This window comes from Lissotriton helveticus, chromosome 9 (assembly GCF_964261635.1).
Source record: "Lissotriton helveticus chromosome 9, aLisHel1.1, whole genome shotgun sequence".
Lineage (NCBI taxonomy): Eukaryota > Metazoa > Chordata > Amphibia > Caudata > Salamandridae > Lissotriton > Lissotriton helveticus.
The window spans coordinates 175912345-175940088 of record NC_136070.1 but is presented as its reverse complement, the minus strand read 5'-3'; the positions used below and the strand labels follow the sequence as shown (position 1 = coordinate 175940088).

Below are 27744 nucleotides of genomic sequence, written 5' to 3'. Positions count from 1 at the left end.
ATTCTATGTGATATGTATTACAACTCAAAAAAGGTTAGCTATATCTGCTTGCTAAAAAGCACCTATACTGTTCTATTAACATTATACAGATAAATGAAAAGAAAAAAAAAGAAAAAACATTTTTGTCGTCAGTTATAGGCAGCAATATGTTTCAAAGGATAAATATACCATGCATTTGTTACATGCTACCTTTAATACATATCATATTTAATATGATTAATAGTAATAAATAGTATTCTCTTTACTATATCGCATATACCAAGCACAGACCTGTGTGCACCTACCTGGGAATATCCTTGGGTAAATGGTCAAGTTGTTTCCACTCACTTCTTGTCACGTTGTGAATCCATCCATCACCTGTCAATGAAATGTTAGATATTTAGCATGTCACGTTTTCAATTTTAGTCATCTTTAGTAGCAGTTTTCCCTTTTTAAGAACAATGTAAAGTAGGCATATCAAACTGAGCTGAAATACCCCCTCCCTGCACCTCGCAGAACAGTGTTGCTATCCTCTGTTTCATTTCCCTTTCTCTACTGCTTCAGTGTGTATTTATTTGATTTCAATAGGTCCTGTACCCTAAGGCATTCTGGCCAGAGCAGGCCTCTATTGTCCTGTTAAGGGAAGTAAGCATGATACAGCATATTTTGTCAAAAACCTACTTCACTCCCTGGGACCCATAAACCGGTTTCTCATAACCCAATAGATTACAACGTCTCTGATATTACAATTCCAATGTTGTGGTAGTTTTTTTTTTAACATGTTACAGTTTAATGAGTATATAGAACAGATTTAGATGATTGATCAGCCCCATTTAGGCATGGCTAGATTTGTAATCCAAGGTATGTCCACATTTTCTGGACACCAAATTTTTATTTACAGTATTTGGATAGCGTGGACCTAGCCTGTATTTTCATGAGATCTTCTTAAACTTTGGAAAGATTCCTCTGGAGATATATGGGCTAGAGGACTTTAGTTTTTTCACAAAGGTAATGCACCTACGACAACCTTATAGGTTCTCAGTTTTACCGCGAAAACACTATTCTGTCACTGGTCGGTTGCTCTGTGTGTGTAAATTAAACGGAAGACATTATTGAGCAGTGTGCCAGCAATGATATGAGGACACAAACACACTGATAATATTGTTGTAGAATTATGTGGTTAGTTCCTGTGCTTACCTCAAATGAACAGTTACTTAGCTTTGGTAATGCTCTTTATGGTAGAGACTGTTACCTATTTTTTGTAGTACCTCTGCGCTCCGGAAGGCGATGCTGTGCGGCTCCACACGGAGTATCTACCAGAAAGAGCATTACGGAAGGTAAGTAACTTGTTCTTCTGAAAGAGACTATTAGCCGGAGATTCCATACCTTTTGAATAGATACCAAAGCAGTACCTAAGGAATGTGGGCTGTGGAAGGACTGAAGCCAGGAAGTCCTGTAGAACCGAGCGGGCAAAGTGCCCTTCACGCAGATTTTGCTGTCCAGACAATAGTGCTTCGTAAACGTATGGAGCGACGCCCATGTAGCTGCCTGGCAACTGTCTAGGTCAGGGTCTCCGCATACCAATGCAGTAGTAGCATCTATGGCCCAGTTGGAATGGGCATACAGTCCTTCCAGAGGTTGTTTCTTCGCCAGTGCGTAGCAGATCTTAAGTAGGAACAGGATCCAGTGGGAGATGGTACGCTTCTTCATAGCACTGCCTTTTTTCGCATGAGTAAACCCCACAAAGAGTTGATTGTCCACATGGTGGCCTTTGGTGAAATCGATGTAGAAGCTGAGTTCTCTTCTCTTAGGGTTCATGCGAGGGAGCTTCTCCTCCTCCTCCATAGAGGGGTGAGGTAGAGCATAGAATGCTGGCAGATTGAAGGTTTGGAATGGCATCACAACTTTCGAGAGAAAGGATGCCTTAATATGCACAGCCAGCTAGTCTTCCCTCGTACTAGACTTAGATTAGGTACATTGGGGTAGGCTTATTTTAGAATCACCAGTTGAGTACTTTTAGCCATTCTTATTTATGTATGTATTCTTGTGACTTAGAAACCATACATTGCTTTTACAGTATTATTTTATAATACTCTTCTCGCTGTACGCATTATACTTTACAGCCTGTATTACGATTGTCGCAGTTCATTTCCTCTGCATGAGAAAGAAGACTGTTCAATAAACCTTTTATTGAAAGTGGGTGTATTAGTGTCTGAATTGATGATTTAGTAGGTGTGTGACTGACTCTATAAATGAGTGATTAAACGTATCTTACTGTGTGAATGTTGTATCCGTCTGTCTGTGGTGTGTAACCGGCTACATGGGTTTGTGCAAACACAATTTCCACCCTGAGCAACTCTAGCATATATAAATGTCCATGTCAATAACACTCTTTTCCAAATTTTAAGGTTTTTTGTTTTCTTCTTTATTGTTCCAAATTCATGTTTTCTTTATAATATATCTTTTCACAGTTCAGTCTGACCACAGGGTAACCAAATCATAAATAGTTCTTCAGCAAATGGAAAAAACCAACAGATCTTGCCTGAAACTCCCTCTTCTCCTTGAAAGCAAAATCTACACATACTGCAGTTGGTGCATTTGTAAGAACCCAGGTTGTGTCTATGTAACCATGTCGGATTAGGTCCATCACATTTGGGATAACTGGGGCTAATCATATTACCAATAATGTGTCCTTTGCGATAGGAATTGTTCGGAGGATGAAGACTTTAAAAATGTGACAGAAGATATGGAACACAGATTTTTGGCTACGATAAGAGAGTTGTTGCAAAAGCTGAAAGACGTGCCCAGACTTTGGCTAGGACTGATACTTTGAAGCAGCAATCTCCTAATAAAGCAATTGATCTCCTATCAGATTGGTGACAGATTTTCATCCATGGTCCCACAAATTGTTCAATATTCTGAAACGCCATTGGCACTTGCTGACTGCTGATGTGCAATTACAGCAATATGTATCAAAATATCCTAGTGTGACCTATCGCAAAGGACACACTATTGGTAATATGATTAGCCCCAGTTATCCCAAATGTGATGGACCTAATCAGACATGGTTACATAGACACAACCTGGGTTCTTACAAATGCACCAACTGCAGTTTGTGTAGATTTGCTTTCAAGGAGAAGAGGGAGTTTCAGGTAAGATCTGTTGGCTTTTTCCATTTGCTGAAGAACTATTTATGATTTGGTTACCCTAGGGTCAGACTGAAATGTGAAAAGATATATTATGAAGAAAACATGAATTTGGAACAATAAAGAAAAAAACGAAAAACCTTTCAATTTGTAAAAGAGTGTTATTGACATGGACATTTATATATGCTAGAGTTGCTCAGGGTGGAAATTGTGTTTGCACAAACCCATGTAGCCGGTTACACACCACAGACAGACGGATACAACATTCACACAGTAAGATACGTTTAATCACTCATTTATAGAGTCAGTCACACACCTACTAAATCATCAATTCAGACACTAGAGTTGCTCAGGTTGGAAATTGTGTTTGTGCTTTAGGGTTGACTTATGTCTATCTGTTTTTACAACGTTTGGCAGTGGTTGTATTCTCACCTTTGAGCATATGCTACCTTCGAATATTGTCAAGAACTTACATACTATTTTGCGCATTTTTTCCCTACTGCCAATTTCTTGTGAAGTACATGGGTTGGTGAATAGCTACATGAGTGTCTATATGTGTTATTGATTGGTTGTCTAAGTAACTGTGTGGGTGCCTGAGTGTTTATGTTGGTGAGGTGTGTGTGACTGTGCATAGATGTGTGAGTGGGTGATTCACTGGGTGCATGGCTTCAAGAGTGCATCTGTGATGGACTGTATGGGTGGGTGACTGTGCGTATGGCCATGTTAGTGAGTGAATGTATATCTCAGTGGTACATATGTGAGTAACTACATATGTGAAAGGCAGTATATATGTGTGTTGGAGTATATAAATGGCTATAAGTGAGTGTGTGTGATTCTGAGAGTGGCATGGATGGGTGTGTGCTTGTATCAGTGATTGTATAAGAGCGTAAAAATGTGCTAGTATTTGTATGAGTATTTGAGCTGGTGTGTGTATAACCGTATAGGTGAGTAAATGGCAGTGTGATTAATTATTAGCATGACTGACTAGGTGTGTGAGTACCTCTATGGATGAGTGGTGGTGTGTGGGTGTTTATATAGGTGTATGAGTGCATATGATAGTCCTGTACTGAGTGACCATAAGTACGAGTGACTGTACAGGTGAGTGAGTGGATGTGTGTGTGTGTAAACCTAAAAATCAGTGAGTGTGTATGTAGTTATTGCTGTTGGAGTGTCTATGGTTTTGAGAATGGCAGTCTGTAATTTAGAGTGGGTATATCAAAGGTTATATTAGGGTGTGAGAAGATGCATCAATTTATCACATGGATGTCATCAGTGATGTCATTTGAGATGTCATCAGTGATGTCATCGGTGATGTCACTGACCATGTCATGAGTGATGTAATATGTGACGTCATCAGCAGTGCATTGCAGGGGTGTGAGTAACTGACTGACTAACCAGGCCTAGAGCCAGTGGTATGCTAAAATACACTTAGAATACAGTGAAAACACCTACATACACTAGGGAACACTATGCGTTGGGGTACCCATGTGATTAGCATGCCCTCCTCTGTAAGGCCCTAGAACATAATAGGGCAGGGGGATTAAAACTACCTCATAAAACGCGCTACTGGGAGCGTTTGCACAGTGGTGAAGGGAGGGGGGGCCGGAGGTGACATATGTGCAAACACGCCCTTTGGCTGTTTTAAGTTGGGAGATTAAGTCCCCTTGAATCCTGACAGTCCCTGGGGTCCAACTAGCCAACCAGGTACCTCCAGTAAACGCCACAGAGCTACATTGCAGAGGTGTCAAAACGGGCGTGGTCTGGACCACCTCTCTGCAATGCAGGTCTATGGCATTTACTGGAGGTACCTAGTGGGCTAGTTGGCCCACAGGGGCCCTCAGGATTGAAGGGTAATTAATTCCCCAACTTAAAAGGCGCCACAGGGCGTGTTTACACACATCACCTCAGGCCTCCCTTCACCACTGTGGAAACACGCCCGTGGCGCGTTTTAAGTTGGGGGATTAAGTCCCTTTGAATCCTGAGGGTCCCTGGGGTCCAACTAGTCCACCAGGTACCTTCAGTAAGCGCCACAGAGCTGCGTTGCAGAGAGGTGTAAAAAGGGGCATGGCCTGGACCACCTCTCTGCAACGAAGTCCTCTGGTGCTTACTGGAGGTACCTGGTGGCCTAGTTGGCCCCCAGGGGCCCTCAGGATTGAAGGGGAATTCATTCTCCAACTTAAAACGCGCCACAGGGCATGTTTACACACATGTCACTTCAGGCCTAGCCCCCTTCCTTCACCACTGTGCAAACGCGCCCGTGGCGCGTTTTAAGTTGGGGGGTTAAGTCCCCTTGAATCTTCAGGGTCCCTGGGGTCCAAGAAGCCCACTAGGTACTTCCAGTAAGTGCCACAGAGCTGCGTTGCAGAGAGGTGGTCCGAGGCCAGGCCCCTTTTTACACCTGCCTTACTGTTTAAGTGGCGAACGATCTATCAGAGTTCAACTGTGCTACTGCTTAGCATGTTCTGTATAATTTCTACGTTTGCACAAACTGCCTGCAGAAATATCCATGACAAACCTTTGAAAAAGGACTGAGGCACTTTCATAGGTCTGAATGGAGGGCTCAATTATGTGACATCGTTCTAGTGAAATACTTTTCCTCGGTCTAGAGCCACGGAAACAAACTATGCTAAAAGCGAAACTGTGAAACTGCAAACAGACATGTTTGTAAAGGAGAATACGAAACGAGGCACTGCATAAATTCCTCATCATGTAGGGGGTCATGCTGGGGTAGTGTTTTACGGTTTAAGGTAGTGATATTTGTGTAGTGTAGGGGGTCGTGCTAGGGTAGTGTTTTAGGGTGTCGGGCAGCGCAGTGGTTTTTGGGTCGTGCTGGGGTAGTGTTTTAGGGTAGTGCAGTGGGTAGTGTTTTAGGGTTTAGGGTAGTGCAGTGGTGTTTATGTAGTGTAGGGGGTAGTGTTTTAGGGTTTAGGGTAGTGCAGTGGTTTGGGTAGTGTAGGGGGTCGTGCTGGGGTAGAATTAAGGTTTAGGGCGGTGCAATGGTGTTTGTGTAGTGTAGGGGGTCGTGCTGGGGGTAGGGTTTTAGGGGTTAGGGTAGTTCAGTGGTGTTTGGGTAGTGTAGGGGGTAGTGTTGTAGGGTTTAGGGTAGTGCAGTGGTGTTTATGGAGTGTAGGGGGCCGTGCTGGGGTAGTGTTTTAGTGTATAGGGTAGTGCAGCAGTGTTTGGGTAGTGTAGGGGGTCGTGCTGGGGTAGTGTTTTAGGGTTTAGGGTAGTGTAGTGGTGTTTGTGTAGTGTAGGGGTCATGCTGGGGGTAGTGTTTTAGGGTTTAGGGTAGTGTAGTGGTGTTTGTGTAGTGTAGGGGTTGTGCTGGGGGTAGATTTAGGGTTTAGGGTAGTGCAGTGATGTTTGTGTAGAGTAGGGGGTCGTGTTGGTGGTAGATTTAGGGTTTAGGGTAGTGCAGTGGTGTTTGTGTAGTGTAGGGGGTAGTGTTTTAGGGTTTAGGGTAGTGCAGTGGTGTTTATGTAGTGTAGGGGGTTGTGCTGGGGTAGTGTTTTAGGGTTTAAGGTAGTGTAGTGGTGTTTGTGTACTGCTAGGGTCGTGCTGGGGGTAGTGTTTTAGGGTTTAGGGTAGTGTTTAGGTGTTTGTGTAGTGTAGGGGCTGCACTGGCGGCAGATTTAGGGTAGTGCAGTAGTGTTTGTGTAGAGTAGAGGGTCGTGTTGGTGGTAGATATAGGATTTAGGGTAGTGCAGTGGTGTTTGTGTAGTGTAGGGGGTCGTGCTGGGGTAGTGTGTTAGTGTTTAGGGTAGTGCAGTGGTGTTTGGGTAGTATAGGGGGTCGTGCTGGGGGTAGATTTAGGGTTTAGGGTAGTGCAGTGGTGTTTGTGTAGTGTTTGCAGGTCCGTGCTGGGGTAGTGTTTTAGGGTTTAGGTTACTACAGTGGTGTTTGTGTAGTGTAAGGGGTCGTGCTGGGGTAGTGTTTTAGGGTTTAGGGTAGTGCAGTTGTATTTGAGTAGTGTAGGGGGTAGTGCTCACCAGGGAGTTAACTGGAAGTCTACTGCTGGTATTGAAAGTGATCAGTCTGCATGTCAGAATTTTCAAATTAAATCAAAGAGGATTTGAGATCTCTTAAAACGTGCCCTAATTTTTCTTTCTACAACACTAACCATCATTTCTATGACAAAATGAACCCTCTCATTTTGTTTCGTTTTAAATTAAATGTTTTAAGTGTTACCAGTTTATTCCAATCAAGATGGCTTCAGGTGTGCCATAATTTTGTTATAAGTAAGACTGTTAGCGCTCTAGCTGTCCTTTAGAACACTCTGGGTAGCTGCATTAGAACACAAAGGAATTAACTGCCAGGCTGCTCCTGTTGAAATATAACAGGAAGGTATTTGAGATCTAACTTAATACATGTCCTAATTGTTTCTTTCTACAGCACTAACCATAATTTGTAGGACAAAATGAACCCCCTCATTTTGATCCTTTTTAAATTAAATGTTTTAAGAGTTACCAGTTTATTCCAATCAAGATGGCTTCAGGTGTGCCATACTTTTGTCATTAGTGTGAGAAGTTGGCCTGGTATATGATGATCACTATTCTAGTGATCACCTTGCACCAGTCCAAACAACCCTTATGGTGATGGTTGTAAGTCAACCTTATAGACCAGCTATCCTAGTGGTAGCGTGGACAGAACAGTCTTAGGCTAAAAGACTCTTGAGGGCGTGTAAAGCCAGCTGTTTTACCATATGTAACCCCTTGAATATCAAATGAAAGGACATCACACAGGATATATATAAAATATATATGTATTTATTTACTAACACACTCCTCTGAACTCTTTATGAGAACAGAGGCAAAAGCACATAACAAGATACTTAGTCAGAATACGTTAAGTTGCACAATTTACGGTTCTTCCCTAGGGGCGAAGCAAACTATATACTAAGTAAGTGGTATAAGTACCACGTCACGAGAAAATGAAAGGCCTAGGGCCTAGAGAATCGCTGGGGCTACACTATCTGAACCTTAGGTTAGGAGTAGGAGGCCCACAGGCGGCGCGTGCAGTGTCTTTACACACACGCATGAGTCAATGCAAAGTCAATGGGAACTTAGAAGTTAGGAAAATAAGGATTTAGGACACTTCCGGTTTAACTGGGAGGAAACAACTAAAAACCTAGACACTTGGATAGTCAATACCCTTGGGAGCACCGAAGTACTCGCGTTACCTCACCCACGGACGGCGGGTGCATAGGTGTGAAGATGTGTCGGGTTTCGTCGTTGACTCCTATGGAGACCTGAAGAAAGATGCTGCAGGCGACCAGGAGGAAATTGTCCGGGTGGATCCAAGAGTGGATCGAGGATGAAGACGACCTGAAAGCAGAGTGGACAGAGTCTGGGTCACTAGCCAGTGACCGGGTGGAACCAGGAAGGAACCAGACGACGTCGAGGAGCAATCAGGTGCTGTTGTGAAGCTTGTCGTCACAGAGGCTACTAGCCAACGGGCCAGCAACCGCAGAACACAAGCAGAAGGGCCCCACGCAGAACTCGTGGAGTGTGGAGGGCTGATCTTCGGTGCAGGTAGAGCTCAGATTCGGGGTTTCTCAGTCCCCAGTGCACAGCTTTGCGGGATGCCTCAGGAGCTGCACAGTTAGCAAGTTGCAGGCTTTTCAAGATGTCCGGTCCCACTTGTCTCGTCGCCTCCACGGATCTTAGCTATGCTGCAGTCGTGAAGAGAGGGTCAGAGAGGCCTGGAAGTCTGGGTCTTGTCAGGCTCTGTGCTCGGGTTCCGGCGGGAACGTCGACAAAGTAAGCCGTTGATTTGCTGGATGGTGCCTGGTTGCCCAGGGTGGTCACTCCTTGGCCACAATGGAGATTCTTCAGTCTTCAGCTTCAGCAGAATGTCGAAGGTCCAGAGTTTCGTTTCAAGTTTCAGTTCAGGATCAAATCTAAAGTCCAAGGACACAGCTCCTACCTTTATACAGCTAAAAGGGGCTGGATTAGTTCCTAGGTCCCTCCTATGGGTGGGACCAGGAAGGGGGGTGGTTACACCCCCTTTCCTTTGTCCAGTTTCGCGCCAGAGCTGGGGCTGGAGTGCCCCAGCAACCGGTTTGAACTGGGGTATGCATGGAGCGGTATACAACCTTTACAACGCATCTTTTACAATGCACTACCATTACAACGAAACTTTTACAACACAAAATCTATTACAACGCATGCATTTACAACGCAGTCATTACAACGCATGACACTACAACGCACACTACTACAACGCATACCATTACAACGCGGTAATTACAACGCATACCATTACAACGCAAAACTTACCATCCAACACTTACCCTACTGTTGCACTCCCTGGAGTTAGAATAGTAATTTTAACCCCTACACTATCCAACACTTTCCCTACTGTTGCACCCCCTGGAGTTAGAATAGTAATTTTAACCCCTACACTATCCAACACTTACCTTATATGCAATGTAATGTAATGCGTTGTAATGGTATGCGTTGTAAATGTAGTATGCGTTGTAGTGGAATGCGTTGTAAAGGTAGTTTCTAAGTATTCGTTGTAATGGTATGCGTTGTAATGGTGTGCGTTGTAATGGATGTTGCAGTGTAAAAAATGCGTTGTAAAGGTACGCGTTGTAAAAGTGTGCGTTGTAACGTCATACATCCGCATGGAGCACCTTGTGTGCTCCAGGCAGTGTCTCATTCTATTCAGCCCTCCCTGTCCCAATACACAAAGTCCTGTCTGGGGTGGTGCTCGCACCTCCCCAGGCAAGAAACCTATTGTCCAAGCCTCCCTGACTGGAAGGACTCCCAGCAGCAGGAGGTCACACTTGTGTCTGTGGCAGCAGCATCCATTTTGTGATGCTGGGGCTCTGGTTAACTTTAACCGGGTTAGTCAGCAACATGTCTTCTCCCTCTAGAAGGGTGGAATGCCTCCCCCGTCGCCAGAATTGGCGAGGGGGTAGTATTCCAAAGCGTATGACACCTTACACGACATGTTTAGATAAAGCCAAACCAAAGTTAGCATGTAACCGCGAGGATTATAATGCACTTAAGAGTATATGGTATGGCAATATCATAGAACAGCTATAAAGACATGGTTCCGAAAGCTGCAGACAGGCTCAGCTCATGCTAGAGCACCATCTCACACATAACCAAGCACTCTGCCTCCAGGATTGTTAAAGCCTGCCATAGGAGTGACTTATAGGTTACTGTGTGTCTATATATAAGGGCAGATATAGGAATACTATACCTAGGCAAGGGGTGATTACACGACCTTGCCCCAGCTGAGTGATCAGCCAGTTGTGTCTATTCGAGTGGCCAGCCAGGGGTGGCATAATACATGCTGCAGCCCCTGGTAGGCCTTGGTTACACCTATGCCCTGGGCACCTAGGGTACACTTGTACAGGGGCTGATAAGGTGAACCAATTCCCAATTGTGGATGTACCTAGAGTACATGGAGTCCATTTTAAAGACAGAGCAGATAGCCTGGGACCCTGATTAGCAGGATCCCAGGCCAACTAAGTCGAAAACCAGCTAAACACTAGGCAAAAAGTTGGGGGTAACCATAGTCAGGTATCCACCTTCCTACAATTAGTAAGGCTGTTAGCGCTCTAGTTGTTCTTTAGAACACTCTGGGAAGCTGCAGTAGAACACAGAGCAATCAACTGACAGGTTGCTCCTGTTGAAATATAACAGGAAGATATTTGAGATCTCACTTAAAACATGTCCTAATTTTTCTTTCTATAGCACTAACCATCATTTCTATGACAAAATAAACTTCCTTATTTTGTTCATTTTTAAATTAAATGTTTTAAGTGTTACCAGTTTATTCCAATCAAGATGGCTTCAGGAGTGCCATAATTTTGTCAATAGTAAATCTGTTAGCGCTCTAGTTGTTCTTTAGAACACTCTGGGAAGCTGCAGTAGAACACAATGGAATCAACTGACAGTCTCTGCCCTTGTTGGATGTACATGTTTTACTGAGAATGTCAGACTTCATTATCACATGACTGAGAAAGATAATGTGAATTTACAGAAAATAAGCTCTCATTTTAGCTCCTGGAGCACCTTCCAAACCTCTATGGGACAAGCATGAGAAAATAGTTTTCTCTCAAACATGATTCATGATATCCCGGTAGAAGGCTTTTTCACATGGTAAAATCATCTTAGAACACACCACAATTCCTAAAATGAGTATGGTACCATCAACAAATGATTTATAATGTAACTAAAGTCTTAAAAACCTTCTATTCACTGCAATGCTTTTTAATGAGGTGCTTTCATGTATATTGGTCCCAATATGGCTGCCAACACTTCTTGGAGGGAGTGCTGACAGCCAATCAGATCTCACAATGAGATGTGTCCTTAGGCTCATCCCAGCTATAGTTGTCCTTTTTTCCTTTAATATCTAAAAAACGACCGAACGGATTCACACCATTTAAGCAAAAGCCACGAGTCTGAACTGAGGACTACCTCTTTGCCAAATTTGGTGTAATTCCATTCAGCAGTTCGGGCTATAGCTGCGGCTAAAGGTCCCTATGGAAAATTGCATGGGAAAAACACGTTTTGGGACCCCACTTTTTTCTCGGCCCCCGCTACATGAATCATCCTGAGACTTTCAGGATAGGAGCGGACCAGAGCTGGCCATTAGTTTTTTAAATATCGCGGAGATTCATCAACCGGCGTCAAAGTTATTCCAAATAGAATGTTGCGGATTTCCTATGGACAATAGGTCCTAACTCTAACTACCTACTGGCGACTGCCAGTAGGTAATTATATATATATATATATATATATATATATATATATTTATATATATATATTCAGAACAAAACAGCTTCTTCCACAACACTGTGACCCATGGAAAAGTGGCGTACTCTCCGGTGAAGCACGCCGGTTAGTATTTAATCCAAAAACGACAATAATGACTGTACGCTCTCAGGAACAACACAACGATCCAACAATTGTTTCTTATGGCGGTCACTGACCATGTCATGAGTGATGTAATATGTGACGTCATCAGCAGTGCATTGCACGCTCAAGTTATAGTGAGTCCAACTAACTATAACGTGGGAATTTCAATGGTTTTATGCGAGTAAAACTTCCAGCTAACTATAACTGGTGTGAAACCTATGGTTTTTTCAGTGAATTTAATAGGTTTTTTAAATGCTAATTCCTAACTATAACTGGTGTGAAACCTGTGGTTTTTTCAGTGAATTTCAATGGTTTTTTAATAGCAAATCTCCATAGGTATGAAAAGTAATATTTTTTATAACGAATTTTATATTGTATAATTATGTAATAGTATTTTATTTTTTTTGCCCCGGAGCGCTCCCGGGGCGCGTACCGATGCGCTCACCGGTAAGCGCAGTGCTACGGCGCGCCCCGGGGCGCGTACCGGTGAGCGTCCCGTTAGCGCTATTCCCGCGAACGAAAACAACATTGTGACATATCGCGTAGCCGCATGATGCGTCATATGACGCACAGTGTAAGCGCACCCGGAAGCACCCGAGCGCATACGATCGTGCAACGTAAGCGCGTCGGGTCATGTGATCTGAAAATAACACTTTTCATTGGTGCAGATCAGTTTTGGTTTCCAAATGATGAAAGCCCGGATCATGTGACTTGAAAATAACACTTTTCATTGGTCCAGAACAGTTTTGTTTTCCAAATGATGAAAGCCCCCACTTTTTTCCTTATTCTGACTTTGTCCTTTGACTGAGGAAGACCTGTTTGGAGATCTGTCACTAATCTTTTGTACTTTAAAATGGCTACAGTAGCAGCAGCTGGAGCATCTGCACCACCACCACCACCTCCACCACCACCAAGAGGACCACCACAACATCACATTGGTGGTCAAGAAGAAGAAGAGGAGGAGGATGAGGAGGGGAGAATGACATTCCTGCCAGAAGACAATACACCATATAGGCCAAAGGAGCACATTGTATGGGAGTTTTTTTTCCATCCCAGAGGGCAAGAAGAAAGTGAATGCGCCAAAGGTGACTTCCCGAATCTGTGGCATGGAACTTTCAAGGGGGAACCCTAATAAGAAATATTCATTTGGTAATTACACCATGATTCGGCATATGCAGCGCAAGCATCCCAACAACTATGCTACTGCAGAGGTGAGAGAACTGGGCAGTAATCCTGCCCAATCTTCACCCAGCACCGCCAAAAGAAAGCAACCCACTCCATCGGGACCAGAGACAAGGGAGGCGATGCCAATCATACAACCACGGTTTGGTGAATTCAGGGTCACATGTATTTTTTGTGGTAAGACCATCAGCTATGGTGAGCAGAGCATAAAGCTCATCGTCCTTGCTGGTGACAACCACAATTGCCCCAAAAAACCCTAATTTTTTCCTGATTTTTTTTTGCTCCAGTTGAGTCGTTTACAATTCCCAGTTTTTTGTTTCTCCCCATAAAAAATACAAAAAAAATATAAAACTGCTCTGAAAAGCCAAAAAAAGTAAAAAATGTTCAAAAAAACAATAAAAAAATGTAAAACAACAAAAAGAATTAAAAAAAACAGTTCTTTTTAGAACTACCTCCAATTTATAAAAAAATGCTATATTTTTTTAAAACTCTGTCATTCTTTTTTCTCCAGGGTACGCGCACCGGGACGCGCACCCAAAAAAAATAATAAAAAAATAATGAAGGCGTGAGCATGAGGGAAGGGGACAGAGAGAGTGATGTTAAGAGAAAGAGAGCTAGAGGGAGCAACACCGATGGACTGTGTATTACATAGTAAGACAGAGAGAAGGTATAATAGGGTGTAAGTGAGAAAAGGAAAATGAATAAGGGAGCGAAAGAAGGGAAGAGAGAGGAAGAAAACTAAAGCAGAGGTACTGGGAGAATGTGAGTGGGTGTTGAAAGTAAAGGGAAGGACAGTAAAGGATGGGGAATGAGGGGTAGTGACGGAACCGGAGTAAAGGAACAACGGTGATGGAGGGTTAGAAAAGAGCAGTGACTGTAAGTAAAGAGGGGTGAAAGAGGGTGGATAAAAGTGAATAAAGGTAAGACATGGGGAGTGACAGAGAGAAAAGAGAGAGAGAGTAAAGGAAGGAGTGACTGAAAGGTAGTGAGTGAAGCAGCAAAGAAAGGTAAGTGAGGGAGTGTGGGTGAGTTGTAGGGAGTGAGCATGACGAAAGAGTATTGACAGAATGAGGGGACAGAGACAGCGACGATAAGAGCGACAGAGTGAGGGAACGGAAATGAGGAATTGTGAGAACAGACGACTGAGAGAAGGAGTGACAGGAGTAAAGTAAATGATTAAGGGAAAGGGAATGAGTGAGGGAGCAAAGGAAGGGAACAGAGGGTAAGGGAAGTAAAGCAGGGGGACTGAAAGAAGTTGGATGTGGGAGGGGAGTTAGGGAAAGGGGAGTAAACATGGAGGATAAGAATAAGTGAGGGAAGCAGAGTAAAGAAACAGGAGTGAGGTAGGGTGAGAAAATAGTAGTGAGGTTAAAGCAAAGGGTGATGACAAACTACATTTTTTTAGTCACACTTACCATATAATTAATGTAACTTTAATAACATTTTTTTACTTTATTTTGTATCTGTGAAAGAGAGAAGAACAAATAAGTTATAATTAGTGAAATATGTATTTTAAAATAAAAGATACAAATGAAGAGGTTAAAAATCATAACAGTGTATTTAGAAATAAAGTAAGAGTGAAGGACACAGAAAGGGAAATAAAGTAAGGTAGAAGGACAAAAAGAGGGAAAAAGAACTAGAAGGAGAGCAAATTACTAAGAGTAGGGCATATAGATTCACTGACAGAGAGGAAGAGAAGAAGAGAGAAATTAACTGAAGGTAAGAAAGATACTAAAAAGAATGTGAGTTTGCAAAACTAAATCAGGAAACAGGAGTAAGTAAAAAGATAATGACTGAGGGAAAGGAGTCTAATTAAGGATGCATTTAGAAGAATGAGGAATGGAAGATAACTGAGAGTAAGTGAAGGAGAGTCATAGAGTGAAGGGATGAAGGGAGAGAGGATAATATAGAAGGTTTGAGGGAAAAGGAGTGAGGAAGTTAGTAGACAGAGAGACTAAGAGAAGGACTGAGTGAAGTGGAGTACAATGAGTGAGGAAAGGAAATGAGTAAGGGAGCAAAAAAAGGAAAGAGAGGAGAAGAGGACTACAACAGTGGTACTGAGAGAAAGTGATTCAGTGATGAAAGTAAAGAGAAGGACACTGAAAGATAGGAAATGAGGGGTAGTAATGGAACCAGAGTAAAAAAAATGGGATGAAGAACGATGAGAGAGGAGCAGTGAAGTTGTTCTAAGAGAAATGATAGAAGGTAGATAAACACAAGTGAACATAACACAAGGAGAGTGAGGGACTGAGGACATAGAGGTAGTGAACGGAAAATAGAGATAAGAGGTAAAAAAAAAGGAGCAAACAAAGATAAGCGAAGGAGAGTGGGTGAGATATAGTGATAAACTGCAACAATACTGGTGAGTGAGTAAAGAGGAATTACTAAAAGAGCAAAGGAGGAAAAGACGGAAAAGGGAAGTAAAACAGAGAGACGGAAAGCTGAAAAGTGATGCAAGGGAGAGAGGGGATGCAGACAGTTGAAATGGAAATGAGGGGTTGTGAAAGAAGTGCAGTAAACGAATGGATGTGAAATAAAGTGAGAGAAAGGCAGTGTGAGTGAGTAAAGAGAGCTGAAACAGAGAGGAAAAAGGAAAGTGAGTGTGAGACAATGGGAATACAATATAAATTACACAATACAAACTATAGAATAATTTATACAACATGTTAGATAGTTTATTTTTGCTGTTCTCAGAACATATTGAATTTCACTAAAAACAGTGAGTTCAAACTATTCATCATATTACAGCGGGGAAAAAAAACCACAATCAAAAAGATTGTGTTTAAAAAAAACATATAAACTTACAAATCACATATGTACACTAATCTTTCATTCACTTACTTTTCCTTTAGGCCAAATAGTACATCATGAAGGTCCTTTTCGTTGGAAGGTACTCTGCTGTTCTCTAAAAATTCCATTTCATCGACTCTCTAGAAAAAAAGCTCCAAGAACATCTGAAATATGTTTCAATGTTTGCATATACTCCTTCTGTTCAGTCATGACTCTGCTCATTCCTTCACCATTCCTTATGGCCAAATAGTGTCAGATGTATCAGTATATTTTCAAATTACTTAAAACAAACTCTAAAATTACCGTTTTCCCGACGTTCTGAAACAAAGGCTCAAACAACATTTTCACAATATTTAAATATTCATAATTCCAGCTCTGGCTCTCTCATGTTGAACATTTCCTATAATACTGATATCACTTAATATGCGATCCACTTACCGTACCTTTATGAGAACTATAATTTTTATATTATCTTCATCACTTTTACTCACAATATAATTTTAAACAGGAAACTAACTTTTATTAACTGCTCCCGTCTTCATAGGGCAATTACCTTTACTTAAATTTTGGTTCTAAAAACACTAGGTATGAATTTTTTAAGTCAAAAGGCAAACGTTGTTTGAAAGTCAACTGAGTGTCATTACAGTTAGTCCAACCTTTACGACTTTTTAAATAGCATGTGTAATGCCCTGATGTTGTTGAAGGACCGTCATGATAAATAATAGCTACAGTTGCAAAAGTTCTTCCTGAAATTGATAACTGAGAAGCCACAACATTTTTAATAGAAGTTGACAATTTACTTCCATCAGGTCTACATCATTGGAACATTAAAATGACATATTTACCATAAGTTTGTAAAAATAATGTGGACAGCATTGCAGACTTACATTGGGTACACACCATATTGTGATCAGCTGCTTTAACTAGATTATTAAAAGACACTGATTTGCAGTCTGGTAAAGTCAATATATAAATGTTTCAGTGTCTATTCTAGTACTACTTGATAAACTACAGTTGTCGCAGTCATGCTGCCATTGATAAGAAAGGCTAAAATGATTTTTTATATCTATACCTTCATCTTCCAATACATCAAACATATACATTAAAAATTCCTGACAATCCTGCTGAATATTCTGTGAAAATTGATTTTGTCCAGAACATATGTCTAGAAGATTTCGAATTTCTGAAACACTTTCTATTTTTGCTCTATCACTGCTACATTTCTCAAACACAGAATTCAATAAACAGCAGAATGTTTCATCCCGATTTTCAACAATCTGTTCTTGTAAATTTTGAAGAAAAAAACAACATTAACCACTACATTAGCATAGCAGTTGACACCAGAACTGTTTTCAAACTGAAATCCAACAACATCTTCAACAGAATCCTTTTTCTTTCTGCTTACAATTACAGTTTCATCTACTTTTTGTCTTTTTGCTACTACCTCACTACAATTATTCTCATTTCTTCTTTTTCGGCCTACCACACGTTTTTCAAACAGAGGATATTGAGGCAAATGTGGAGCATACTCTCTTCTTAACCTATTGTATTCTTTAACACAATCTAGATCAGCACAAATCTTTGTTTCATCACACTCAATCAAGTACAATCCTGATAAAGTTCTGACTCGTGATAATGCCACATATGCCATACCCTCTTTAAACACAGAACTTCCAATGTTCACCAAAGCACTATCTACACTTAAACCTTGAGATTTATGAATTGTCACCGCATATGCCAAACAAACTGGAAACTGTTTTCGGCGAACATATAAGTCTTTCACAAGCAAAAATCTAGCTGAACAACGACAAATTTGTTCTATTTCGTCAATGCCATCAAATTTAATTTTTAAAATTTCAATTCCATCTCTATTTTTGTAATTCACAAAATCAACAACATGACCCATTGCTCCATTTACCAGACCTCTTTCAACATTTAAATTCCTTCTCAAAATGATACGACAATTTAAACACACATTCAGAGTCTTTTCAAAACCAGCAGTTTTAGATATACTCTTCTCTAATGATTCCAATATTGATTTCAAATTTTCAGACAAAATAATTGTTGCTCCCATATGCTCTATTTTATCTATAGCTTCCAGTTTCACAATCTCTTCATTTTCTAACTTTAACATTTTGTTGTTGAAGATGGAACATTCTTTCAGAGTTGGCATCAAACATATCCCAGATTTGTTCTAGTTAATTTTCTTAAAAATATTCTCTGGAAGAATGTTTTCATTTGGATACAAATTTGAAATTAATCGTGCACGTAAAGCTTCTTTCCCATGCTCACTTACTTTTCCGATTCTTACATCTTGTAGAATATTGTTATAATCTTCATCCTTTGCCTGTCGCATATTTTGAAGTAGTTCTGCATATTTGAAATTTAACCATATATTAACGTTTCCAATGCTTCCTAGGCACTTCCTGGTATCTTCATGCGTGACCATTTTAAACACTGGTTGTCCTTTCACTGGAGTCAACTGCAGTAGATCTCCAAAAACAATAATGTGTTTTCCACCGAATAAGACATCATAGTCTGTTCTAAGAATTTCTTGCATTCTCAAATGCACAAAAGCAAGCATTAGATTTGAGACCATGCTTACCTCATCAATGATAAGAAGTTTCATTTTCTTCAGGACTCTGGAAACTTCAGAACAAGCATCTCCAGATAGCTTGTGGTATTGTAATTTGTTATCATGCTCAACTGGTAGCATCAGTAAACAATGTAAAGTAATCCCTTTAATGTTATGTGCTGCCAGCCCAGTTGGAGCGGTAACAACACAAGACAGCGGTGATTCAGTCATTTTCTGCAGATAAGTTGCAATTGCTTTAATCAGAAAACTTTTTCCAGTTCCCGCTTCTCCACTCACATACAGTCAGACAGGCTTAAATGATGTACATGAGCACTCTTTTTTCTCATGACTGAATCCATGTTCAACCTGTTCTGTGACTTCGTCATATATCTGTTTCTGCTCAATGTTTAGTTGTTTCACCAAATCTTCTAAGTTAATTACATCCTCTTCAGCTTGTTCCATAGCTCTTTCCACCTCATCCATGGCAGTGGCAGCCTCATTTTGAATAATTGGTCCTCCTAGTGGATCCTGACTCAATGAAGTAGAACTCTAACTGTCTTGAGAACTGTCTCTCGCAATCTCTGCAGCAATTGTTGCTTCTTGCTCTATTTCTTCGTTCAACATTTGCAGATAATTTGGAAAAACAGGACATTCTATGGTATCCTTGGTTGCATTAAAAGAGTCTTCGTAACAGAGAAAATCTCCAAGTAGTTCCTCTTCTGTACGCCATGGTTTAAAGAGTTGCAAAAGAGCCAAATAGTAAAATTCCCTTTTGTCTGGATTTTCGCAACTTAATTTTCGATGATTAATCAAATGATCTTTTCTCTGTTTCACTAGACATCCTTCACATCCAATGACAGCATATATTCCATTATTGATATCTTCTCTGATGTTCCTTTTATAAATATATCTTTGCAGAACTTCATAGAGACAATCATTCTCAAGGTAAGGACTTCTATTTGGATAGTATGTATCCAACATGTTTGTCTTCAAAATATCTGTACTTTCTGGTTCTTTCTCCGCCAAATACTCTATTTCTTGTACAGATTTCAAAACTCGGTTTCGTGTTGCAGCAAGACCTAGACTCACCCAAATGATGGTTCTAGATTTGGCATATAGACTTGCTGATGACAATCGATCAGAACATTCATATGCTCCAATTTCTCGATGTGACAACATCTTCAGACTGTAACTGTATAATTTCTTGCTTAGACTCTTTTCATGTGAAATATCCTCCCACATTTCCTTCAGTTCTGTCTTTTCTTTTTTGTGATGTAAGACGTCACATATCGAGCCACAGCAATAGAGTTGTCAGCAACAAATTGAATATCCATGTTAGCATTCCGCATGGACAAAATCACTGGGTTGTAGTCGTTGATGTACTTGGATTCTTCGTTTCTTTTTAAATTGTATGTATTTTTGGGTGATTTCCTCGACACAGTATGTCGTAGAGAAGACATCAAATTATTTACTCTTCCTTTAGAAATCACTGGTCGTGGAAAGCTGAAACGACATTTTGTGTAGAACTTTTCCTTGTTTTTGAATTTTCGACGACAATACTTCCCACAACGATGGGATTGAAAGCGTAAAACTTGTTGCCTTAAACTGTTTTCCTCGGTAGTTTTCGGAACAGCACATGTTGAATACTCTTCAATGAAACTCATCACTGTTTCATCCGAATCTGTTCCAAATTTGGGTGCATCTTTAATTCACAACAACATATGTATGTGAGAAGCACCTCTCGCTTGATACTCCTTTCTCCAAAAGAAATCCAAAACCTCTCCAAGGGGAGGATTTTTTTTGTTGGTAATAAAAGACATCATAGCTTCAGATCTATGATTAAAATATCTGCATACATTCACAGGATCCAAAGAACACAGTTCTCCAGGTGTTTTGAATTCTATATTTTGTATATTTGCATTTGCCTCGCGTAGAAATTGAAGTAAGTCGTCCCATGCTTACTCGGCACAGCTAAGAGTGAGGAACCATGCAGGAGTTCCTAAGTTTCTTAGCATACATTTCAATTCTCCATGACGATGGTACAAATACTCGTTTGTACCACGCTGACATGCCATGAGATTGATTAGATGAGATTCCAAAATATTGTCTTGCAGATTGACTTTCTCCATAAAGTCCCTCGCCGAAACATTTTGCAGATGTGCTCCACTTTTCAGTATATGGTTTACTGCATAAGAAAGCCCAGACAAGTCACTTTCATACAGTAAATGAAGCAAATATGGGATGCATTGACGAAACCTTGGATCTTCAGCATATAATCTTAAAGTCCGGTATTCAGATGCTGGAATTTGAAGTGGTCGACCGTCATATCGTCCACCTCGACCTGTTGGAAATAGCTGAGGAAAACAACGAGCTTCCAAACTTTCTTCCCATACACTAATGGGACTTCCTTTTGCTGATTTCATTTGAAACAAGTCAATTGCATTCCCCATTACTTCTTTGGAATGCAAAGGATGAACAGTATAATGTTCATATATTTCTCCACTTGTAGACACATCAACTTTTTCAATTTGGCCAGCTGAACAATCACTGTCTATATCTGCAGCTGTTTCCTCTGCTCAAACACATACATGTTTGTAGTACTCATTGTTTTTGACCAAATACAACGTTGCCTTTTTGACTTTCCTAACATCCACTAAATCTTGCCAGATTTTCTTACTCTTTGTCGGAACCCCATTAACTAGAATAACCAGAGGTTCCTCTTCCACTTTCTCTACACCAATTGTATCAATATTTTTCTTGAAATCTAGAGGCAAATAAACAACTCTTCCCTTTAATCCTCTCTGTAAATCTGAAGGAGGCAATTTCCCCATCTTAGGCTCCATGCGAACAATTGCCTGAAAAGGATGGACACATTGAATCAAAATAGACTCATATGTATTTAAATAGATCAATTCAGGAGGAATGTCTACCAACTCAAGATTATTATGAACAGCTCTATCAGGCATTCTGTTTTGATTTAATTTATTACAGCAATATTTACAAATACGCTGATCAGAACTCAAATCAAAAGAATTCTCCACCCACAAATAAGTTGCAAAATCTTTCCACTCATAATTATTTATCTTTTCACTTTTTACATATAAATCAACTAATCTAGTTTGATGCTTATAATGAGTTCGTCGACAACACACACAAGTAAAATTAGGCCTTTCACTTGATTTCACCTTAAACCTGGTAATTTCCTGGTCAAACTTTTCTGTACTTGAAATCTGTACATTGTCTTCCACATTACCTTGTATTACTGTGTCAATTTCTACACTGTCCTCTTTTTCACAAAAATAACAAATCTCAATTTCTTCACAAATCTTCTTCACATCTAATTCAGTTCCATGCAAAAGAGCACTATTTAACTGTTTAAGCTTAAGTGCTGGACTTTTTGCATAATACAACCTTCTCACTAATTTCCTCATTTTGTTATGATGCACTGCTAACATCCTAAAATGATGAAAAACACTCTGACAGACTTTACTAGAAAGACAAGCCAGTGAATGCCCTCGCAAACCTGTGTTTTCTCTCACTCTGCAAGGATCCAAGTCTTGCAACATCTTCATTTTCTGTTTTAGACTTTTCTTACTATATGTACGTAAGAAATTACAAAGCACATCGATTGAATCCTGTTGCACACTACAAATACTACTACACTTCCAAGTGTACACTGGACCCTTAGTACGTCTCCCTAAAACTTCATCAGCTAACACCTCTTCTGCTTCCCTAGGCACAAGTTTCTCTTTTTCAATCGGACAACCGTCTTTCACCTCATATGCTCGACCACTGGTGTCAACTGCATGCACCAAATCATTCTCCTGGAAGTAACTCTCCTCATTAAAAAATGGCTCACAACTTGAACTATGCATCCATTCTCCAGAAAAAACTTTACAAAAATTAGTCTGATTAATTACTCTTTTGCATCTACTCTTTGATTTGAAAACATCAATTGTCTTGTTAAGTGTCCTAATTCTATTGATTACTAAAATAAATAATTTTTTCTTAACTTCAAAAGCCTGATCAAAAATCTTCTCGACACTTTCCTTTTTCTTATAAAAAGCAGCTCTCTGTTTACCTTTCTTAATATTTTTTAACAAATTTAAAACCACCCTATTGCGAAACATTCGTTTACGAATGTCCCTAAATTGATTTTGCCTTCTATTCCTATACATATTATTGTCTCCTGCCCCAGTAGTAACATTTTTTGGGGATCTCTCCTTCCTCTTAAAATTTGCTCTCTCCTTCTGTACATTCACATGTATATTATCATTTTTTTGGATCTACATATGTTCCGAAAAAAAGACTTAGTTGTCTTACCAGGAGCTTTTTTCGCGTTTTTTAAAGTATTTGTTGTAGGAGACTGCTTTAATTCCGTTGCTGTTTTTGATTTTTTCCGCTTAGCATCTTTCCGTCTCCTCTGCCTTGAGGGCATATTTCCTTACTATTGAAATCTTGATTTCAATCTGTGGTAAACAAATAATAAAAAAAAAAATCATTATAGACCACTATTACTAAACAACAAAGCAATGACAATAAGCAAACGATATAAACACTATAATGCTTATACATATGACCTTATCTCTGTTTTTTAAATGTTATTCTAAAAAAATATTTCGGGCACATGAATTGGTTTTACATTATTGACAAGGATTAGATAGTATCTGCATGATTAAAAAATATATTTGCACATTTCACAATCATATCACCTGTGTTTCCTCAGATTAGTAAGCAGATTGTACACATGAGATAAGGCCTGTCCTGGGGAGCATAGGTGGTGAGACCGGTGTCTAAGAGTGCACTCGACTGGACTTCATGAAGCCTATCCCCCACTACACTCTTAGACACAGCCCTCACCTTCTTTCCACCCCTGGACAGACCTCTCTTCCACTACACTCTTCAACACAGGCATCACTTCCTATGCACCCCTGGACAATCCTCACCTCATCTGCAACCCTGAATAGACCTCAACTCATCTGCACCATTAGACAGGCCTCAGTTAATCTACACCCCTGGACACGCCTCTTCTCATCTGCACCCTGTTACCATCAATTATACTCAATGTATTGAGGTCTGTCCAAGGGGCACAGATTAGATAATGCTTGTCTAAGGGTCAGAGGAGGTAAGTCCTCTCCATTTCACTCATGGACACAGGCCTCAACACCTTTGCACCCCTGGACATGCCTCACCTCATCTGCACAATCCACTTCCTAATTTGAGGAAACACAGGTGACATGATTGTGAAAGGTCCAAATATTTTTATGTAATCATGCACACACTATTTATTCCTTCTCAAAAATGTAAAACCCATTGATTTGCCCCCAAATCGTTTTTTGAATAACATTTTAGAAACAGAGCGCAGGTCCTATGTACAAGCATTCCATTTGAGTACTGAAAACTCACTATTTTACAAAATACATTTCCTCTCTATTGCAAACATTCCTACCAAGCATTACCAAAAAAATTACACAAACCAACAGCAAAGAAGCTCAGTCTGCTTCCTAATCTGAGGAAACACAGGTGACATGATTGTGAAAAATTTAAATATTTTTATGTAATCATGCACACACTATTTATTCCTTCTCAAAAATGTAAATGCCATTGATTTACCCCAAAATCGTTTTTTTGAATAACATTTTAGAAACTGAGCGCAGCTCCTATGTACAAGCATTCAATTTCACTACTGAAACTTCACTATTTTACAAAATACATTTCCTCTCTCTTGCAAACATTCCTACCAAACATTACCAAAAAAATGACACAAACCAACAGCAAAGAAGCTCAGTCTGCTTCCTAATCTGAGGTAACACAGGTGACATGATTGTGAAAGGTTCAAATATTTTTATGTAATCATGCACACACTATTTATTCCTTCTCAAAAATGTAAAAGCCATTGATTTGCCCCAAAATCGTTTTTTGAATACCATTTTAGAAACAGAGCGCAGGTCCTAAGTACAAGCATTCCATTTCAATATTGAAAACTCACTATTTTACAAAATACATTTCCTCTCTATTTGCAAACATTCCGACCAAGCATTACCAAAAAAATGACACAAACCAACAGCAAAGAAGCTCAGTCTGCTTCCTAATCTGAGGTAACACAGGTGACATGATTGTGAAAGGTTCAAATATTTTTATGTAATCATGCACACACTATTTATTCCTTCTCAAAAATGTAAAAGCCATTGATTTGCCCCAAAATCGTTTTTTGAATAACATTTTAGAAACAGAGCGCAGGTCCTATGTACAAGCATTCCATTTCAGTACTGAAAACTCACTATTTTACAAAATACATTTTCTCTCTCTTGCAAACATTCCTACCAAGCATTACCAAATAAATGACACAAACCAACATCAAAGAAGCTCAGTCTGCTTCATAATCTGAGGTAACACAGGTGACATGATTGTGAAAGGTTCAAATATTTTTATGTAATCATGCACACACTATTTATTCCTTCTCAAAAATGTAAAAGCCATTGATTTGCCCCAAAATCGTTTTTTCAATAACATTTTAGAAACAGAGCACAGGTCCTATGTACAAGCATTCAATTTCACTACTGAAACCCATTGATTTGCCCTAAAATCGTTTTTTTAAATAACATTTTAGAAACAGAGCGCAGGTCCTATGCACAAGCATTCAATTTCACCACTAAAACCTCACTATTTCACAAAATACAAATCCTTTATCTTGCAAATATTGATTTTTTTGTTTGAATTTGTTTATTGGGTTTTTGGTTGCATTTACATAAACAATACTACAGTGATCAATCGAGGTAAACGAGCATTACAAAGATTAAAGTCATTGAGATTCAATTGGAGACTTGGATTCTGTTAGGCATTTCATAGTTCAGGGCCATTGTCTATCGTCCCTTTCTGTGTGCTTTGGTATCACGTATCACGTGGCATCCCATCTAAGCATCTGCACATCCCACGGGCGGGGTCGTCTCAAACATGTTAGTCTGTTTACCTGCGCTCGTGGGGGGGGTGAACTCGTGTTGTGTCAGGCACCGTGGGGATGGCGTTATGGGCATCAGCTATGTGGGTGTGATTCGCAATAATATGTGGCCTCGTGGTGTCTCTATGCGTGAAGTCAATCCGTGAGTAATACATACGAGGTGCACTCTGTCTGAATCGATCTTGTCTCCTTACCCAGGAACTATGGGGGTGAACCGGTTAACTCGGGAGAGGGATGGAAGTGGGGGAAAGACGGGAGGGGGGGGGTTTCTAGGTCACCGTGTCCAAGCACAGAGTACATATTCTCAGGTCGTTGGGTATAAGCCTATAGCGAGCGTCGGTGCTTTGTGTCTGGGTGTCGGAGGGTCGCTGAGTGTGGTTGCTCACGACATGTATGTAGAATCCGTGATATGTTTATGTAAGCGTGGGAGTTGGTGTCGTCGGCCGTACCTGGGATTGCGAGGTTGTAGGTGACTCCCGAGGGCGTGTCGCCTGTGTGAAGGTATATAGTAGTTGCGCCCACTCCAGGGATATGGGATGTTTGCGATGTCCCCGTACCTCCTCCTCCCGGAGTATCTCTTCCTCCGCCTTACCCCATTTTTGTACCGCGCCGATCCATGCTGCCTCTGGTGGCCCCGCAGGGGTCCTCCAGTGCATGGCAATACTGCGTTTCGCCAGGAGGATTGCTAGTGATAGGAATCGGCATTGCGTTTTCTCAGTTTTCCGTTTGCGGAAAATTCCGAGTGCGCATGCCTCCCATGTGTTCATGGTGGCAATGCCCGTGACCTCTTCCAGTGTTCGATGGATCATGTCCCAGTACTGGCGGAGAGTGGGGCAATCCCAAAACATGTGTCTGAAGTCAGCCCCCGGGGTTCGACATCGGGGACATTCGAAGTGGGTATCCGGGAAGAATCGTTGGAGGCGGCCCGGTGTGAGATAGGCCCTGTGTAGGACGTTGAATTGTATGTTACGGAACCTTGCGTTTCTGGATACTTTTTTGGGAAATTCCAGGGCTGACCTCCATTCCCCGTCATGGACCACTCTGCCGAAGTCTGTCTCCCACTTCTGGCGTAGAGACTGGAGGGATGGGAGGACTAGCGATCGTATCGCTCTGTAGAGCCATGTTACTAAGTGTCTCCCCACCCCCATGTGCATGATCGTGTGAATCACCGGATGTGTCACAGGTTCGCCGGCCTCTGAGTTCCAGTGTGTACCGCTGCTATCTAATAATTGCCTATGGAGCAAAAACTGTCCCGGGGGCAGGTCGTATCGGTCCATCATTTGCTCGAACGTCTGTAACTTTCCGTCTTCGAATAGAGATCCGATTTCCGTGACCGCCAGCTCTGTCCAGACCGGAAGCGTGCCCAGGGAATAATACGAATCCCTACGAGGGAAACCCACCAATGGCAACAGAGGCGAATATGGTGGCTGTGTTTTGGACATGCGGTGTATACGCATCATGCACGTTCGGGCAACGGACACCTGCAGTGGACGAGTCCGCAGGGGTTTAGTGCCTGGCAACAGAAGTCTGACGATCGCGGCCTGCGAGAGAGGACCAGTAGCCGTGATGGTTTCTCCTGTATGTCGTCCCGCCGTCCAGTAGGACAGCCACTGGAGCTGGGCCGCCAGAAAGTATGATATAATAACAGTGGTCCTTGACTATAGATTTAAATTGAAATCATCAGAAAGTATGCCTCAAAGGCCGGCGCCCCCAGTCCTCCCTCCGTGGTAGGCAGGTAGAGTGTGGCGAGTGCCACCCGCTTTCGACCCCCTCCCCATATCAGGTCTATCAGAAGAGTGTTCAGTTCTCCGAAGAATGATCGAGGTGGGATCACTGGGAGATTCGCGAAACTATACAGCAGGCGGGGGACCATAATCATTTTTGCCAGTGCCACTCGGCCTATTGGCGCCAGCGGGAGTGTTTTCCAGAAGTTGAAGCTAACGTCCTACGGTGATTCCCTGTGTATAAGTCCTCCGGGGTGTGGTACAACCGCACTCCCAGGTATCGGGGGGCGTCGGCATTCCAGGCCAGCGATTGGGTACCCATTCGAATTTCGAAGGGGGCCATATGGGGGCTCAACAGGTATATGGACGATTTCTCCCAGTTGACCCTTAGGCCCGACACTATCGCAAACTCCTCTAGTGTCCTCCAGATGCACGTCAGGTCGCTCGTGGCATCCCTAACATAAATCAGGAGGTCATCTGCGTACAGAGATACGCAGTGCCGCGTGTGCGCCAG

At 41.3% G+C, this 27744-nt stretch overlaps 1 protein-coding gene across 2 annotated transcripts in view; it reads right to left on the bottom strand.

Annotated features, from left to right (window-relative positions):
- The window catches only part of KLHDC1 (kelch domain containing 1), a 1359852-nt gene that overhangs the window by 276941 nt on the left and 1055167 nt on the right, over positions 1-27744 (bottom strand). For both annotated transcript variants that reach the window (XM_078659709.1, XM_078659708.1), the window contains exon 10: positions 285-357. In XM_078659709.1, the coding sequence (XP_078515835.1) occupies positions 285-357 (73 nt within the window). The remainder of the gene's footprint in view (positions 1-284; positions 358-27744) is intronic.